This window comes from Polypterus senegalus, chromosome 12, assembly GCF_016835505.1.
Source record: "Polypterus senegalus isolate Bchr_013 chromosome 12, ASM1683550v1, whole genome shotgun sequence".
Lineage (NCBI taxonomy): Eukaryota > Metazoa > Chordata > Cladistia > Polypteriformes > Polypteridae > Polypterus > Polypterus senegalus.
In genome coordinates this window covers 84,466,698-84,484,058 of record NC_053165.1, presented here as the reverse complement: position 1 = coordinate 84,484,058, position 17,361 = coordinate 84,466,698, and the positions used below count along the sequence as shown (strand labels likewise).

Here is a 17,361-nt window from a genome sequence, read left to right as displayed (position 1 = left end):
TTTCTCGAGATCGCGATAAAATTATTCCGTTATCTTGAGAAAACAAAATTCATTCTCGCGACATCTCTATAAAATTTTTCCGTTATCTCGAGAAAACAAAATTCGTTTTCTCGACACCTTGATAAAGTTATTCCGTTATCTTGAGAAAACAAAGTTCGTTTTCTCGACATCTCAATAAAATTATCTTCAGAAAACAAAGTTTGTTTTCTGGACATGGCAATAAAATTATTCCGTTATCTTGAGAAAACAAAGTTTGTTTTCTCAACATCTCGATAAAATTAGTCTGTTATCTCAAGGAGACAATTTTAAAAAAATAACGATATTGCACATCCTCTCTCGGCTTCCATAGAAAATAATAACGTTATTGTCCGGCATTTAAGAAGACGGTTAGCAAGGCTTCAGCTGTATAGGCGTCGCAATCTAAGCAAGCCTGATGCCAGACGCAAAGGTTAAGATTTGTTTTCTCGAGATCTCGATAAAATTGTCTGTTATCTCAAGGAGACAATTTAAAAAAATAACGATATTACACGTCCTTTCTCGGCTTCCGTACTAAACATTAGATACAATTATTTCATAATTTTGAGAAAACAAGATATTTTCTTTTATCGAGATCTCGATAAAATTTGTCACTTATCTCAACGAGACAATTTAAAAAATAACGATATTGCACACCCTATCTCAGGTTCCATACTAAATATTAAACATTAGATATAATTATTTCATATATTTGAGCAAACAGTATCTTTTGTTTTATCAAGATCTCAATGAAATTAGTCCGTTATCTCAAGGAAACAATTTCAAAAATAACGATATTGCACATCCTCTCTCGGCTTCCGTATGTTATTAATGTTTAAATTTAAGTCTTTTTTTTTCATATTTTTAAATACACCTAGACCATGCTGTCGTTCATTCATTTGTTCGTTTTCAAAAATAATACTACACAGAGATCCTGCTGACATTAATTTTGGCTTTAATTCAATCTTTGGTCCATGTATTAAGAATGAAATCTATCTATTCAGTGTTTTGCAAAACTCAAAATAAATATAGACTATGCTGTTAGTAATGTTTGAATTTATTAATTAAATCACTTTGTGTTCTAAAAATTGTAATACCCCTAAACCATGCTGTCAGTCATTCGTTTCTTCCTTCCTTATTTCCAATAATTCTAATCCACAGACCAAGCTGTGTCATTCATTCATTCTTTTCTACATTCATTCAGTAGTTTGTATTTTCAAAATTCCCGATACATGGATCATATTGTCGTTCATTTGTTCCCTACCTTCTGTCCTTTTACTTATTCATTCTACAGTATATTCCTTTTCACTATATTCATCCCTTTATTCACTCATTCATTTGTTCACAGACCGTTTGGAGGTCTGTGAGTGACAGGCACTTTTTAGCAGCTCCCCCGTTCTGCGAGTCTGGGTGGTCTAGCACTTCGTGGCTGAGGTTTTGCTGCTCCTCGACAATAACAGCACTTTGAGTTGAGCGGGGCAGATCGTGACCTCCGCCGAGCTCTTCAGTACACGCCGTTGTGTTTGTATCTGCTAACAGTGGAGACGCTCGTTTGCAGGGCTGTCCTCGTACTTTTGACCTTCTGGTGGTGTATTCACTATCCTCAGTCTAAGCTCTGGAACATAATACTGGAATATAATACAAATGCTAAAATACTTTTTTTTTTTTTTTGTGATTCCAATTAACTTTTAGAGTTTACCGCTTGATGGAGTTCATCTTGTGACTGTGCGCAGGGCTCCCAACATCCTGGCAATGCTCACCCAGGGATCCCGCTGCAATGAGGTCTCTGCTGATTCTGTTTTTTGTCAAGCCGCAGTAATTGCATGTATTTCCCATCGGACCACTCGGAGGAAACTCATTAAAACTTCTGGGTATCCTCAGCGATATTTGCAAACAATGTGTTAACTGTGCATTTTTCATTAGCCGTCCAGATCCAGCGGCCGGCTTAGACGGAGTGTTCCGTTAATACGAAAGAACAAAATTGCCCCCATTTTTCTTCTTTGAGTGACTTTTTTGGCAGTAGCCTAATCCAAACAGGCCCCACCTATGCTCAAGTTACTAAAATATTTACTTTCAGCCACATCCCTGCCCATCCTCCCTCAGGCGATTGAAAAAAATATCCAGATTTTGTTCATTTAGCAAAGGAAAGTTGGCACTCGGGTTGATTAAATCTGCAACACTATTCCAGCTCACTGAAATAATTATAAATCATTTCAGTCTGGGAGCACACGGGGAAAGCAGGCTCAAAGAAATCCAAACTTCTTCTGTATTCGTCAGCCATGTAGAACTACGATTGTGATGGGTAATTGCTGTGCTAAATTGACGCAGAAATGAGACGTGTGTAACGTGCTGTGGCACACCTGCGGTTTGGCACTGGGATCCCATTTGAATTTAGACTGCTGTGGTATCCGTTAAAATCGAAATGACATCTGGTGACCACTTCCTTGGGTCCGTCAGCCTGCCCATGTAAATGGCCGCTCATTCAATGACAGCATTTCACGTGCAAATAGGTGGGTACCGGCGAATCGAAATGGATTCCAAAAATATTCAGACCCCTTCACTTTCTGCACATTTTATGGCGGCATAGCTTTCATTTTACATGAATAAATGTGATAGTTATGCCCACCGATCTCGACTAAGTAGCCTATAATGACAAAGTGAAAAACTTACTTTTTGAAAGGCATGCAAAGGAATTAAAAAGCAGCCACCCTGAAGGGTATTCTAAAGGAGAGATTAAATGTTGGCACAGAGTCCGGCTGTAAGCAGTGCAAGGTGGGGCACATTCTGATGACATCCATTGACTTCTCTCTCTGTCTCTCAGCCCCCAATGTAATGAGCAGCACCACCTCGATACTCCACCCATTCACAGTGCAAAATCCTGCCGACTATGCCAAGTGTTGTATTGTGGAATCACGCCAGGGTCCAGTTCGAGGTCGCACACTTTGCACACCTTAGTAATTGTGCAGTGATCAGCCACAAACCCGCAATGGCCAAATTCCAGTGCCCCTCAGAGCCAGCTTGCATAAACCATATGCAGAGAAAGGATGTAAGCAATGCACGGTGGGCAGTTTTAAGCTCTCTCTTATTCTCAGCTCTCACTAGTAGTGCCCCAACTGTGCTAAGTATTTTGTTGTAGAATTACACCTTAATCCATCCCATGTTGCACTGTGGTAACTACTGGCTCCCACCTTATTGTGCAGTACCACCTCTACACTCCACCCATCCACAATGCAAATCCTGCCGACTACGCCAAGTGTTTTTGTTGGGGAATCATGTCACAATCCATCCCATGTTGCACATTTTGCATTGTGGTAACTACTAGTTGTCAGCTGTGAACCCACAACGTCTGGATTCCCAGGGCACTCGGGAGCGGGTTGCCTGAGGCATGTGGCAAGAAGAGAACTTCATTAGCGGCTTGCCCAAGGACTGCCTGTAAGCAACACAAGGACAAAGCGCTTCCTGGTGGCATCAGATGAGCTCACTCTTTGTCTCTCGCACGGCCCACAGTTCACGGCACAGTACTGCCTTTACATCTCATCCATTTACAGTGCAAATCCTGCCGACTACGTCAAGTGTTTTGCCATGGAATCTCATTACAATCCATCCCAGGTCAAACAATTTGTACTTTGGTATCTGCCAGTGGTCAGCCATATGAGCCTGTGACGTGGGTATTCCAATGGAAGCAGTTTCCCTCAAGTGTGTACAGAGCTACGCAGTGTTTCCTGGTGAGGTCTGATGAGCTCTCTCTTGTTTTCTCGGCCCCCACCACCCCACCGGCATTGCCTCCACTTTGGGCCTGGCTTTAACACTAATGCTAGACTACATGAGAACCGAGGATGTGCTTGATTTCCCGTTCACGTGAAGTCAGGAGAAAGCTAAGTACTCGTCTGGTGGGAGGGAGAGACCCCATAGGTCTATAGAGAGAACAATGGGAAGTGGGAGGGCTTGGTCAGGGTATTTTAGGGTAGTCAAGTGGGTGGGACACCCTGTCTGAAAGGGACTTGAACCAATAAAGTAAGACCAAGAGAGAGACTGCAAGACTTGCTTTCTGTTGTCTACCTTTGTTTGTCCCTCCATTGCTTTTATTTCCATTAAAACCCCTTTATTATTGTATACTTTGACCTCTTTGGTATCATTCAGGGTTCAGGGACAGGGTAACGGTGTCCAGCTTGCCATCTGGATATGCAACCACTGCAGTACATACAGTAAATGATGTTCTTCAGATGATCAGTGTGCCTTTTAGACAAAACTGCTCCTGCCAAAAAAGGACCGAGCAAATGGCTTTGTCACTCACTCTCGGCTAGAAGAAAGGATGGCCAGAGACTTGGCAGGTGGCTCTCCATATTCTGTTCCCAGAAGCACAGTTCTGTTTGCCTGTTGTGGTGCCAGTATTTTGAATTACCTTTATGCTGTTTGTCAATGCAGATGTTCTCGGGTAAGGCATATGAGTTTAATAATGTGGCATGCAGTTCACCTCCACGCTTCAGCTGTTCACTACATCCAATGAAGCTACTTAAATAATACGGTAACTTCAGAATGAGAAATCCATCTTGTGAAATAAAAAGCAAATGGTTGGCACACGGCTCACAGCTCCAGGTTTGCTTCCCGGCCTGTGACAGATCATGGAGCGGGTTTCCTAAGACACAAATACATTTCTGAAATACCTAAATGGTTATGGAATTTGACACGTTCCTTACCTTGAGCCATTCTCCTGTCTTCCATTCGTAGCAGCTGGAAAGGTCTTCGCACTCCTCTTCCTCTCTCGGTTTGCTCGCTTGGTCGCAGTTGCCCTTGGAGTTACTGCAGGTCACTGTCCTTTTGCGGGTACCCTTGCCACAGTCTGCCGAGCACTGCAATGTGAAGGAAAACTGAGCTAAGACCTCAGTCTGATTTTTGTTTTGTATAAAAAAACTAGTGGGGCTTACTCTATCAACTCGACGCAATGTCACTCGGTGGACAGATTAACCGATCTGAAGACATACGACCCCCCCAGCAGTGTATCCACTGACTACACCCCACTCCCGTACTATTGACTGATTCTGTGAATTTGGGGTCTCCTAGTCTTTATGTATTATGTTTATGTGTAAAATCAAGTTCTTTTACCTTTTTTGTAATTTGCACCTCAGGAGGCGGAGCCACCCTGACATCATCCCTCTGTTCTCTGCCTGTTTCAGGCTCAGGTTGAGAAGGCTCAGGAGTGGGACCTCATTCATTGTGGAGTATTTGAGTATTGCTGGTTTTTTGTTAGATTTCCTGCTTTTTGCGGCCTTCTTGCTTCTGGTTATGGATTCTGCGCCATGTGTTTGGATTTTTCTTTTAGGCAACTCTTTATCTTTTTGCTTTGTGGAGCAATTTCCTCTATTTTTTCAAATTTTTTTTTTGATGAATAAATCTTCAGTTTATAATGATTCTTGGTTGCCCTTTTTGTTTGGTTGCCCTCCTCCATGTGAGGTCTTTGAAATGCTTTGCCTGTTCCTCATTTTTTTTTGGGGGTTCTGCACTGGCTGAGAAGTCTTTGAGGGCTGCCCGAGTTTCAGACAGTCTGCTCCTCAGCTTATTTCTGGAGGCCTTTCATTCATTTCATCTATTGTGATGATTCCTTGTTGGTTCTCTCAATGTCATTGGGGGGATTTTCCATGGAAACTCTTGCCATCTCCTGTGTCGTTCATTCAACTGACCCCCAGGTGAGCAAGGGGTGTTTAGTGAAGCCTGATAGCCCCTCATGACCCTGAACTTGTTTAGGCATACTGCTGCTTCACCACCTGAGGCCACAGGTCTGCCGCACCCTCGACCCTCTGCAGTTCGCATACCAAGGGAAGATGGGAGCGGAGGATGCCATCATCTACATGCTACACCGATCCCTCTCCCACTTGGACAGAGGCAGTGGTGCTGTAAGAATTATGTTTCTGGACTTCTCTAGCGCCTTCAACACCATCCAACCTCTGCTCCTTTGGGACAAGCTGACAGAGATGGCAGTAGATTCATACCTGGTGGCATGGATCGTGGACTATCTTACAGACAGACTTCAGTATGTGTGTCTCGGGAACTGCAGGTCTGACATTGTGGTCAGCAGCACAGGAGCGTCTCAGGGGACTGGACTTTCTCCGGTCCTGTTCAGCCAACATACAACGGACTTCCAATACAACTCGGAGTCCTGCCACGTGCAAACGTTCGCTGATGACACTGCTATCGTGGGCTGCATCAGGAGTGGGCAGGAGGAGGAGTATAGGACTTTGTTAAATGGTGCGACTCAAACCACCTACAACTGAACACCAGCAAAACGAAGGAACTGGTGGTGGATTTTAGGAGGCCCAGGCCCCTCATGGACCCCGTGATCATCAGAGGTGACTGTGCAGAGGGTGTAGACCTATAAATACCTGGGAGTGCAGCTGGATGACAAATTGGACTGGACTGCCAATACTGATGTTCTGTGTAAGAGAGGACAGAGCCGACTATACTTCATTAGAAGGCTGGCATCCTTCAACATCTGCAATAAGATGCTGCAGATGTTCTATCAGACAGTTGCGGCGAGCACCCTCTTCTACACAGTGGTGTGCTGGGGAGGCAGCATAAAGAAGAGGGACGCCTCACGCCTGGACAAACTGGTGAGGAAGGCCGGCTCTATTGTGAGCACGGAGCTGGACAGTTTGACATCCGTGGCAGAGATACGGGCGCTGAGCAGACTTCTGTCAATCATGGAGAATCCACTGCATCCACTGAACAGGATCATCTCCAGACAGAGGAGCAGCTTCAGTGACAAACTGCTGTCACCGTCCTGCTCCACTGACAGACCGAGGAGACCCCAGACTATGCGACTCTTCAATTACACCTGGCGGGGTAAACGTTAACATTATACAAAGTTATTGTCTGTTTTACCTGCATTGTTATCACTCTTTAATTTAATATTGTTTATTTTTATTTTTTTTATCATCAGTATGCTGCTGCTGGAGTATGTGAATTCCCCTTGGGATTAATAAAGTATCTATCTATCTATCTATCATGTAGTGCCTTTCATATCTGTCTGTCTATCTAGCTATCTATCTATTATATAGTGCCTTTCATATCTATCTATCTATCTTATCCTGCCTACTATGCTAAAATCTATCTATCTATCTATCTATCTATCTTTATTAAGCTATTGTAATAATATGTACATGGCAGGTAACTGAAATGTTTGAGACCACCCATATAATTTATTGTCTGCTGGGAGGCTGATTGAGGGTACGGTTACCACCAGGGCACTTATGTAACCTTCAGTTTCCAGGTTATTTATCAGTTTAAAATTTGTACCAAGTACCTGGTCTAAAACTAAACTCCCCATCAGAATGTTTGACTTTTTTATTATTGTGTTTCGTTTAATATTTATGTAAGGTACAGCTGTGACCAAATCTGATTACGACTGATTTATTTTTTTGTCTTGATTAAGTGGCAGTGCTGCAATCACTAAAGTACCGACTGCCACTGTGTGAGCGTATTGTAAAAATATCACCTGGCAATAAGCGCAAAAACTCCCCCAGCGTGTCCTTGCATCAAAACTGGGCAATCAAATAGAACGGCAGACTGCAAATGCCGGTGGATCTTCTCCTCCTGCACAATCCCCCATATTGTTGTGGAGAAATGTGCATCCGGGGGGAAGCAAGCTGGCGACGCTCAACCGGACATATTTGGATGAGGAGGGTTGGGTGGCACGGCCTGGTGGTGCACATGTGTTGAACAAGATGAATGAAAATAACACATTACAGCTTTGAAATATCAATCGTTAACTCTGACAGCCCTGAAATACACGGCTCCAAAAAAATGAAAGGAACACTTTGAGAACCCATCAGATCTCAATGGGGTAAAAAAAAATCCTGCTGGCTCTCTCTACTGCTATGGACCGATATGGTGATGTGTGAGGAACAAGAGGATGAAATGAAAATGACGAACCGACAGAGAGAGGGCTGAACTCAAAGACACCCTGAAAATCAAAGGGAACAAAATGATGCGGCAGGCAGGCAGGCGAGTCCATCTGGCCGAAATATCATTGCAGCAACTTACAATGGTACTCACTAATATGTAATATTCGATCATTTTCCTCAATAAATAAATGACCAAGTATAATATTTGTGTCTCATTTGTTTAACTGGTTTCTCTTTATCTACTTTTAGGACTTGAGTGAAGATCTGATGATGTTTTAGGTCAAATTTATACAGAAATATAGAAAATTCTAAAGGGTTCACAAACTTTCAAGCACCACTGTAGCTATCAACATTGTCACGCTTTCAATTCTGTACTCACTTTGTCCAGTTAAGGGAGTGCAGTATGGATGCCATCTTGCCAGCTTCAAGCTCAAGGCAGGAGCCAATCCTGACCATGGACACCAAACCATGACAGAGCTCACCCGTGCCCGCACTCACATGCCAGGCCAATGGCCCTAACATGCGTGTCTTTTTCAGATGTGGGCTAAATTGTTATTGAATATAATTCTGTATCTAGATTGCACAATACCATACATTGCATCACTGTTCATATTGCTTACTACATGTCATATTGCTGCTACTTCTTTGTCTTGTCTTTGCACAATGTCCTACCTTGTTTGTGTTTTAATTTTAATTTTTAAATTTTATTTGCACTTCATGTTGTGGGTGGCACGGTGGCACAGCAGTAGTGCTGCTGCCTCGCAGTTAGGAGACACGGCTTCGCTTCCCCGCTCTTCCCTGCATGGAGTTTGCATCTTCTCCCCGTGTCTGCGTGGGTTTCCTCCTACAGTCCAAAGACTTGCAAGTTAGGTGCGCTGGCAATTCTAAATTGTGTTTGCCCTGCGGTGAGCTGGCACCCTGCCCAGGATTTGTTCCTGCCTTGCACCCTGTGCTGGCTGGGATTGGTTCTAGCAGACCCCCGTGACCCTGTGTTAGGATATAGCGGGTTGGAAAATGACTGCCCGACTGACTTCATGTTGTTGCACTGTGGACCCTCATCTTTGCAGTTTCGTCTGTCTGTATACTTGTATATGGTTGAGATGACAATAAAGTTCGCATTGACTTTGAATTTGCTAGTCGCCCACGGGTATGAAATCAGAAGCCCGTACCTTTGACCACTCGGATGCTTTCCATATTGAAAGGCAGTCCTGACCGTCACAGCTTTGCACCATAGCAGGTCTGGGCTCCACACAGTAAGCGTCCTGAGCGGCGATGTAGGTACCGTTCTGTAGCTGATACGTGCAGGATGTTTCCCGAAACTGGATGCCTTTTCCACAAGTAATGGAACAAGGACCCCATTCAGCAGTCAGCCACCTGTCGGAGAGAATAAAAAAAAAAAAAAAAATCTGATGAAGACTCCATTTGAAAGTTAGGGCCACCGTAACAAGCTTTTTAAAAATTCTACTGTGAAAATGGTCTACATTTTCTGAACAAAAATATTGGAAGCAATTTAAACAATCATTTCACTCCAAAAGGGGGCAGTGATGCCACCTTTATGTCCTTGTAACATAATGATACACACACAACTCTTATGTGCCGGTAGGGTACGGGTGTCGAACTCCAGTCCTGGAGGGCCGCAGTGGCTGCAGGTTTTCATTCCAACCACCTTCTTCATTAGTGACCAGTTTTTGCTGCTATTTAACTTCTTTTGTCTTAGGTGTAACTTGACTCAGGCTCCTTAGTTGTCTCTTTTTCCTAAATCAGAAGCCAAACAAGAATGAGACACAAAACAAGCCGCCACATGACCAGCTGTGCCCATCACACAATATCTGAAATTAAAGAAAGGTGAAGGCCTCGGTAAGGCTGATCTGCTCAGCCAAACATCACCTTTGTATCTTGATGAAATCTTTCCCCACGCTCATCTCTGACACCGCTTAGATTTGGTGGAAAAATGTCAAGACGAGAATGTAAAAAATGCGTCTTCAGTGACATTCCGGCTCCCGTCAGCTGATATACGTCCAGCAGGTTCTCCACAAGCTCAGTATAATTCTCTGCTCTGCGACTGTCAAGAAAATTCTGGACGACCTGCACGAATGAGGGTGCTGATTCAGTGGGCTTCAGTTTCCTTTTGAACTCATCGTCGTCAAGCATCAGTTCATGGATTTCAGGGCCAACAAAAACACCTTCCTTCATTTTGGCTTCACTTATCTTAAGAGCAAACTTATTTCTTAAATGCTGAAATGCATCACCTTTACTGTCCAGTCACCCTAGTTGTCCAAGACCTGGACCATCATAACTAAAAAATGGGACATGCTGGACGAAAACGGGTTACAGATTTGGAGTCGGCAAGTAAAATTTGTTAAAGTACAGATGAAAGAATCCCAGTAGCAAAATGCTTGTTGACCAGTGTAATTTAGGACTTTTTTTTGGATTTGACTTTGCCCACCCAATCTAGACCCTCTTGATTGCCCCGTCCATTTCTTTCTATAGAATGTAGGCTGATAAAGTCTTCGAGGTGGCCACCTCCAAACTGGAAGGGGCTTCGTCCTTTTAGTGAGGAAATCTCCTGCCTGGCCACACTTGTATCCTCCACCACACAGCTGGTGTTCAATGTCATTGTTTCTTTCTTTTCGCGCTCCTTTTGAACTGTACATGGGCCTCTGTTGCCAATGCAATGGGCCGTAATTCACCAACTCATCCTTAGAGACATTTTTTTTCTACCATTTTCCATATAGGGGCTTGGGCAGAAATGGGGTTTATTTTGAGGACGATGCAGAGAGACAAGACAGAGCTATGTTATGCCATCGAATGCCTTTGGTGTTCTTCAGTGGATTTTCTGTGTTACTGAGCATTTCTCTTGTAAAGAATAGTCAGTGAGTCAGTCAGTCATTATCCAACCCGCTATATCCTAACACAGGGTCACGGGGGTCTGCTGGAGCCAATCCCAGCCAATAGAGGGCGCAAGGCAGGTGCTCTCTCTAGCTAGCTATCTATCCATCTATCTATTATATAGTGCTCTATCTATCTATCTATCTATCTATTATATAGTGCTCTATCTATCTATCTGTCTATCTATTATATAGTGATCTATTTATCTATCTATTATATAGAGCTATCTATCTATTATATAGTGCTCTATCTATCTATCTATCTATCTATTATATAGTGATCTATTTATCTATCTATTATATAGTGCTCTATCTAGCTATCTATCCATCTATCTATCTATTATATAGTTATATATCTATCTATTATATAGTGCTCTATCTATCTATCTATCTATTATATAGTGATCTATCAATCTATCTATTATATAGTGCTCTATCTATCTATCTATTATATAGTGATGTATCTTTCTATCTGTCTATCTATCTATTATATAGTGCTCTATCTATCTATCTATTATATAGTGCTCTATCTATCTATCTATCTATTATATAGTGCTCTATCTATCTATCTATCTATCTATCTCTCTGTCTATCTATCTATTATATAGTCAGTCAGTCAGTCATTATCCAACCCGCTATATCCTAACTACAGGGTCACGGGGGTTTGCTGGAGCCAATCCCAGCCAACAGAGGGTGTAAGGCAGGAACAAACCCCTGGCAGGGCGCCAGCCCACTGCAGGGCACACACACACACTAAGCACACACTAAGGACACTTTAGGATCGCCAGTGCACCTAAGCTGCATGTCTTTGGAGTGTGGGAGGAAACCTACGCAGACACGGGGAGAACATGCAAACTCCACGCAGGGAGGTCCCTGGAAGCGAACCCAGGTCTCCTTTATAAAGAATATTTGTTTTTTAATATAAAGATTCTTGTTTGCTCTTGTTACTAGCCAGGGTTTGACTGTATTTCCCTCTCTAGTAGACATTTATTGGAAGTGTTTGGGACTTGGTGCTTCTATTAAGACCAACAACACCCTTCTGTCCTGTTCATCTGTTTATCTCCTGTAGCTGTCGTGGATGGGTGGTCTTACGCTTAAGGCTTTGCATTTTTTTTTCTATTATTATTTTAGGCTGCTGTTTGTGGAGGATCCCAACTGAAGTACAGAGCGGTGTAGTGCCATGTGGGGCCTTACGCAACATTAAGAGCCTTAAATGGTCTGTTGAGACTGGCAGCAGAGGCGTGAACGTGGGATGCGCTTTGATGAAAGGGGTCCCCCGCTGGGCTCTTCTGATGTCATCAGCCTCCGCACAGCTGTGTGGAGGACGTCGCTCCGTTCCCAGGTCTCGGTTGTAACTCCACACCAGAGGACGCTGCGCTCGACTGAGAAGGCTTTGCTAAGCATTTCTGTCTTTTAATGACTCGATATTTACGAGCCACTGATTGAACTTCAATTGGCATCCAACAAGACGAGGCCATAAGGAGCACTAAAGGGGCACCAAGAAATGCCACATTACGACTGACTAGTTGGGCTTCGGAGAGTCGTTAAAATTCCTTGCACTTTACAGAAACATTCTGCCGAGCTCTGTATGAAGGATTTTTCTCCACTATGGGCACCGACTCCACTTCCCGTTCTACAGGTCTAAGCTTTTACTGGAGCTGCCTGCTTCATGGCATGAAAATGGGCAACCTAGCGTGGTGGTGGGCTCACGTCTGCCAGGCTCCAGCCCTTGCTTTCTCTTCCATTTGGGTATCCATCACCCCCGCCTTCACGCATTGGCATGTCAAGTGGTGTTGTGGGGAACTTTACTCTGTGCCATGTCATCCTGGTGGTACCCTCGCCCATGGCAATCTCTTACCAACTAGAAAATATAAAAATACTAATAATATATACTATATATCACATATAAATATACGTATAATATGTATAAGATATGGATGGTGGCAAAGTCCATAGTGAACAGCATACTAGATGTTGATAACCGCACCTGGCAACATTTGGAGCCTTGGAGGGTGAAATGACTTGTTTAGGATCATTGAGTGATGGAGCCACTATTGTGGTACTGGGCACCACTATTGTGTTAGCCACCACCAGGGAGCTACTCGGCCTGCAGAGACGGACAGTAGGAGTGAGATAGGTGGGCAGGTGGACAAGAATGAGCAAGAGAGGTAGCTGGACAGACAGACAGACAAAAGGAGCGAGAAAGGAATCTGGCGGGTGGACAGCTGGACAGACGGGCAATATGAGTGAGATTGGTAGCCAGGCGGATGGACAGGCAGACAGACAATATGAGCAAGATGGGCAGGCGGACAACAATGGGCAAGATAGGTAGCCAGGTGGACAGAAAGATAGACGGATGGGCAATATGAGTGAGATAGGTAGCCGGGTGGGAAGGCGCATGAACAGCCAGACAATACGAGTGAGATAACATTGAGCAAGATAGGTAGCCGAACAGATGGATAGACAATATGAGCGAGATAGGAACCAGGTGGGTGGACAGATACACGGACAGTCAATATGAGCGAGATTGGTAGTTTTGCATGGACAGACAGACAATATGAGTGAGATAGGTGGGCGGGTGGACAGACAGATAGATGGACGGACAATATGAGCAAGATAGGTACCCATGCAGGCAGGAAAGCAGATAGATTGACCATATACATGAGGTACAGTAGGTAGCCGGGTGGGCAGACAGACAACAATGAGCAAGACACGTAGCCGGGTGGACAGACAGAAAGGTGAACAGACAGACAGTATGCACGAGACAGGTAGCTGGACAGATGGATAAGACAATATGAGCGAGATAGGTAGCCGGGCGGGCAAACGGACAACAATGAGTGAGGCAGGTAGGTAGATCTGAAGGGCACTATATGTTAGACCGATGGAAGGTGTCATGTACTGTATGTGTGCCTTCAGGACTTAACACTAGAATTACCAGTCTACGAAACAACAAGTAGATCCAGCCCACCTTAAAACCGTTCGCACCTCTCTGCCAGCGTCCTTTGTCCTCTAAATGTGCCGATAAAGACAAGCTGCAAATAGCCGACTATTCCATCACCCCACCGACTTAGAACGTACACGAACTTCTCCCAGCTCATGCCTTGATCGATTATCTGGGAGTGAAGTGGAGTTTTAGAGTGGAAATAATAGATCGCTATTTGGAACACGCGCATTTCATGTGTGTTCCGATTCTACAGTAATCTGTGTAAACGCATTGTTAAAACAGAAACTTTTTCATATTTTAGTAATAATTGTTACAAAATGTAGGCATAAACTATAGAATATGTGAAGCATGAAGTCCAAACATCAAATAAACACTTTCACAAAAGGTTCAAGACCAATACAACAGCTTCTGAGGCTTAGCAGTAAGATTTGCTGACTCAGAGCGCAACAGGCTTGCCGTGTCACAGAGACCCAAGTTCGATTCCCCGCCGGGGAGAAAGCGGCGTTTTTTTTTTTTTTCTTTTTAACCTCAAACGGACATAAATTTTATAAATTGGTATGCACCGTCAGTTAATGAGATCGTTTATATTTTCATGTGGGATGCTCCTTTTAAAATATTTTTTAACAATTGAGACTGCAATTAACATGAACAAGTGTCCTTATAACTGTTATTTTTAAGATCCATAACACAGACAGACAGACAGAGCACTGCGGATCTACAAGTTTTTTCGTAGACTCTGGTAATTCTAGTGTTAAGTAAGGTTTGTGATTCCACCTCCTGAGAGGAGGCGCTGTCGCTAACCCGAGAAGATCCTCCACCACTGCTACTGCATACAGAGCCCAGAGAAGGCCCCGCCCCTTACAGTCAGAACCCCCAATCAAAAGGAGGGGGCATGGGAGGGTGTGCGCCCTTGTGCCCTTTTATGTCCTTTTTGTGTCCGTTATCTATGTTAATGCCCCCTCTGTTTGTTTAATTATCTGCTTTGTTCTCCAGGCCTTTGTTATTGAAGATAGAGGGGGTGCAGGAGTGAGCTGAATGGAGAAGTGGGAAAAGATTGTAGCAGTGCTAATGGGGAAAGAAACTTCAACTCCCAGCAGTCTCTGCAGTGGCTCTGATTGGTCGTCTGCTGAGGGTGCAGGGGCTGCTGGGGACAAGGAGGCAGGCTCGACATTTAAAAGGGGGGCCAGAGAGAGAAAAGAGAGAAAAAAAGGTCTTTTGTGTTTCGTGTCTGGAGTCGCCTGTCTGTTTGCCTTCCCGTTTTGCTACCTGTGGATTTCTTGATTTGTCCTGGAGATCGTCTCCTGTTTTGGGCGTATGGACTGTCTGGTGTCTTCCTGCTGCATGAGGACTGCCTGAGGATTTGCTGTCGTCCTGCGCTCCTGATCCCATTCACAGGCCATCATCTCATCAGGAGATCCCAGTAGGACTGACCTTTACATTCACACACAGCGAGCCGATCTCTGGACTGTCGCCCTCCATCACTTCATTTCATCATTTGCCGTTTTCATGGACTTCATACAGTAGTGTGTGGGGTTTTGTTAGTGGTTTGTTGCTGTTGTTGAGTTTGTGTTTATTGTATAAACTGGGCTGGGATCATTGTAGTTTGCCTATATTTAGTTTATTATTTTTTAATACATTCTTTAATTTCTGTTTTATTACCGGTTGCTTTTTTGTCTCTGTGAGGGAGTGTGTGTGAGTCGGGCCAAGGCTGGGCTCATTCCTGGGATCCCCACCTAAAAAATTAATAAATCACCGTCATATCGACAATGTGAATCCTAGCTGGGTTATAGTGCGCTACAAGATGAAGATGAAGAAGAAGATCCTTTAACAAAACAAAGTTTATGGTAACCTAACCTGAAGCATTCAACGGGAGGTGGATGAAAACCTTTGGTCTCTGCAGTGTTGTCCATCCACACTTAATCCATCTTGTCCTGGAGGCACTACCCGAGTGGAGCTGGCACGTTTTCTGTACCGCTATACCACCCTGGCACACTCTACATGCTATTTCAAAACTGTAGCGGGTAGGAAATCACAAGCTATGTAGCAGTTCTCATTAAAACCCTAACCTTTGAAATTCTGGTACTACGAGAAAAGAGACCCTTTTACCCCCCTACATTGTGCCCATACCCATCCTTGGGGTGCCAGTCCATCACAGAGTCCTGTAATCCTAATGTTACCTTGAATAGCCAAGTTCTGAAATTCTCCTCCGCATATAGAAATATTTACCGGGATTGGCAGGGCTGCGTGTTGCACCTCCTGATGTGGGGGGCCGGCTTGTCCTCTAGTCGGCAGTCTTCATCTCTGGCCAGCGTCACGGTCTTGTTCACAACCTTTGAGCAGGAAACCGTAGATCTGCGCTCACCTGACAAGAGAGTTGAAGAAGAGGGCGCTTGAGAAAACAGCGGCTGGCAGGGGGGAATGCAATAAAGAACACCAGCAAGACCAAGGAGATGGTGGTGGATTTTAGGAGGCCCAGGCCCCTCATGGACCCCGTGATCATCAGAGGTGACTGTGCAGAGGGTGCAGATCTATAAATACCTGGGAGTGCAGCTGGATGATAAGTTGGACTGGACTGCCAATACTGATGCTCTGTGTAAGAGAGGACAGAGCCGACTATACTTCCTTAGAAGGCTGGCGTCCTTCAACATCTGCAATAAGATGCTGCAGATGTTCTACCAGACAGTTGTGGCGGCGCCCTCTTCTACGAGGTGGTGTGCATAAAGAAGAGGGACGCCTCACACCTGAACAAACTGGTGAGGATGGCAGGCTCTATTGTGGGCACGGAGCTGGATAGCTTGACATCCGTGGCAGAGCGATGGGCGCTGAGCAGACTCCTGTCAATCATGGAGAATCCACTGAATCTACTGAACAGGATCATCTCCAGACAGAGGAGCAGCTTCAGACAGACTGAGAAGACCCTACACTATGCGACTCCTTAATTCCACCCGGGGGGGGTAAACGTTAATATTATACAAAGTTATTGTCTGCTATACCTGCACTGTTATCACTCTTTAATTTAATATTGTTCTTTATCAGTATGCTGCTGCTGGATTATGTGAATTTGCCTTTGGGATTAATAAAGTCTGCGGTGGGCTGGCACCCTGCCCGGGGTTTGTTTCCTGCCTTGCGCCCTGTGTTGGCTGGGATTGGCTCCAGCAGACCCCCGTGACCCTCTAGTTAGTACAGTATATAGCGGGTTGGATAATGGATGGATGGATGGATTAATAAATTATCTATCTATCTATCTTTTTAAAGAGGACTGGGAGTTGCACAGGGGGGGTTTAAATATGGAGTGGTGGGCTCACGGATACCCACTTCATGCCCATCTATAGGGTTGTAAAGAAAAGCCACCAAAACATGGCGAGAGTGTGCAAACTTCCACTCGGGCAAATGGGTCCAAAATACAAATGTCGCGAAGGCTGCAAATTGGCCCGCACATAAGGCTTGAAAAATCCTCTCCCCGAGATTTCATAACACGCTCTGTTCGCACATAATGGACTCTAAAAGGCAGTTGTTATGTGTATGAGCTGCACTTACTTGAGCTGCCTCGTTTTTTAAAAGCAAATAATCTTTGATTTATACCTCCCAGCTCCATAATCTCCTCAGTCCTGACACA

General features: G+C 44.3%; 1 protein-coding gene across 2 annotated transcripts in view; it reads right to left on the bottom strand.

Moving 5' to 3' along the window:
• Positions 1–17,361, bottom strand: part of adamts17 (ADAM metallopeptidase with thrombospondin type 1 motif, 17) — a 176,769-nt gene that overhangs the window by 15,735 nt on the left and 143,673 nt on the right. The window contains exons 19-21 of one of the 2 annotated variants that reach the window (XM_039772720.1): positions 15,972–16,107; positions 9,083–9,287; positions 4,713–4,865 (exon numbers count right to left, since the gene is read on the bottom strand). In XM_039772720.1, coding sequence (XP_039628654.1) covers positions 4,713–4,865; positions 9,083–9,287; positions 15,972–16,107 — 494 coding nt within the window. Of the gene's footprint in view, positions 1–4,712; positions 4,866–9,082; positions 9,288–15,439; positions 15,479–15,971; positions 16,108–17,361 lie in introns of those variants that run through there. The other variant, XM_039772721.1, reaches the window with a different exon arrangement.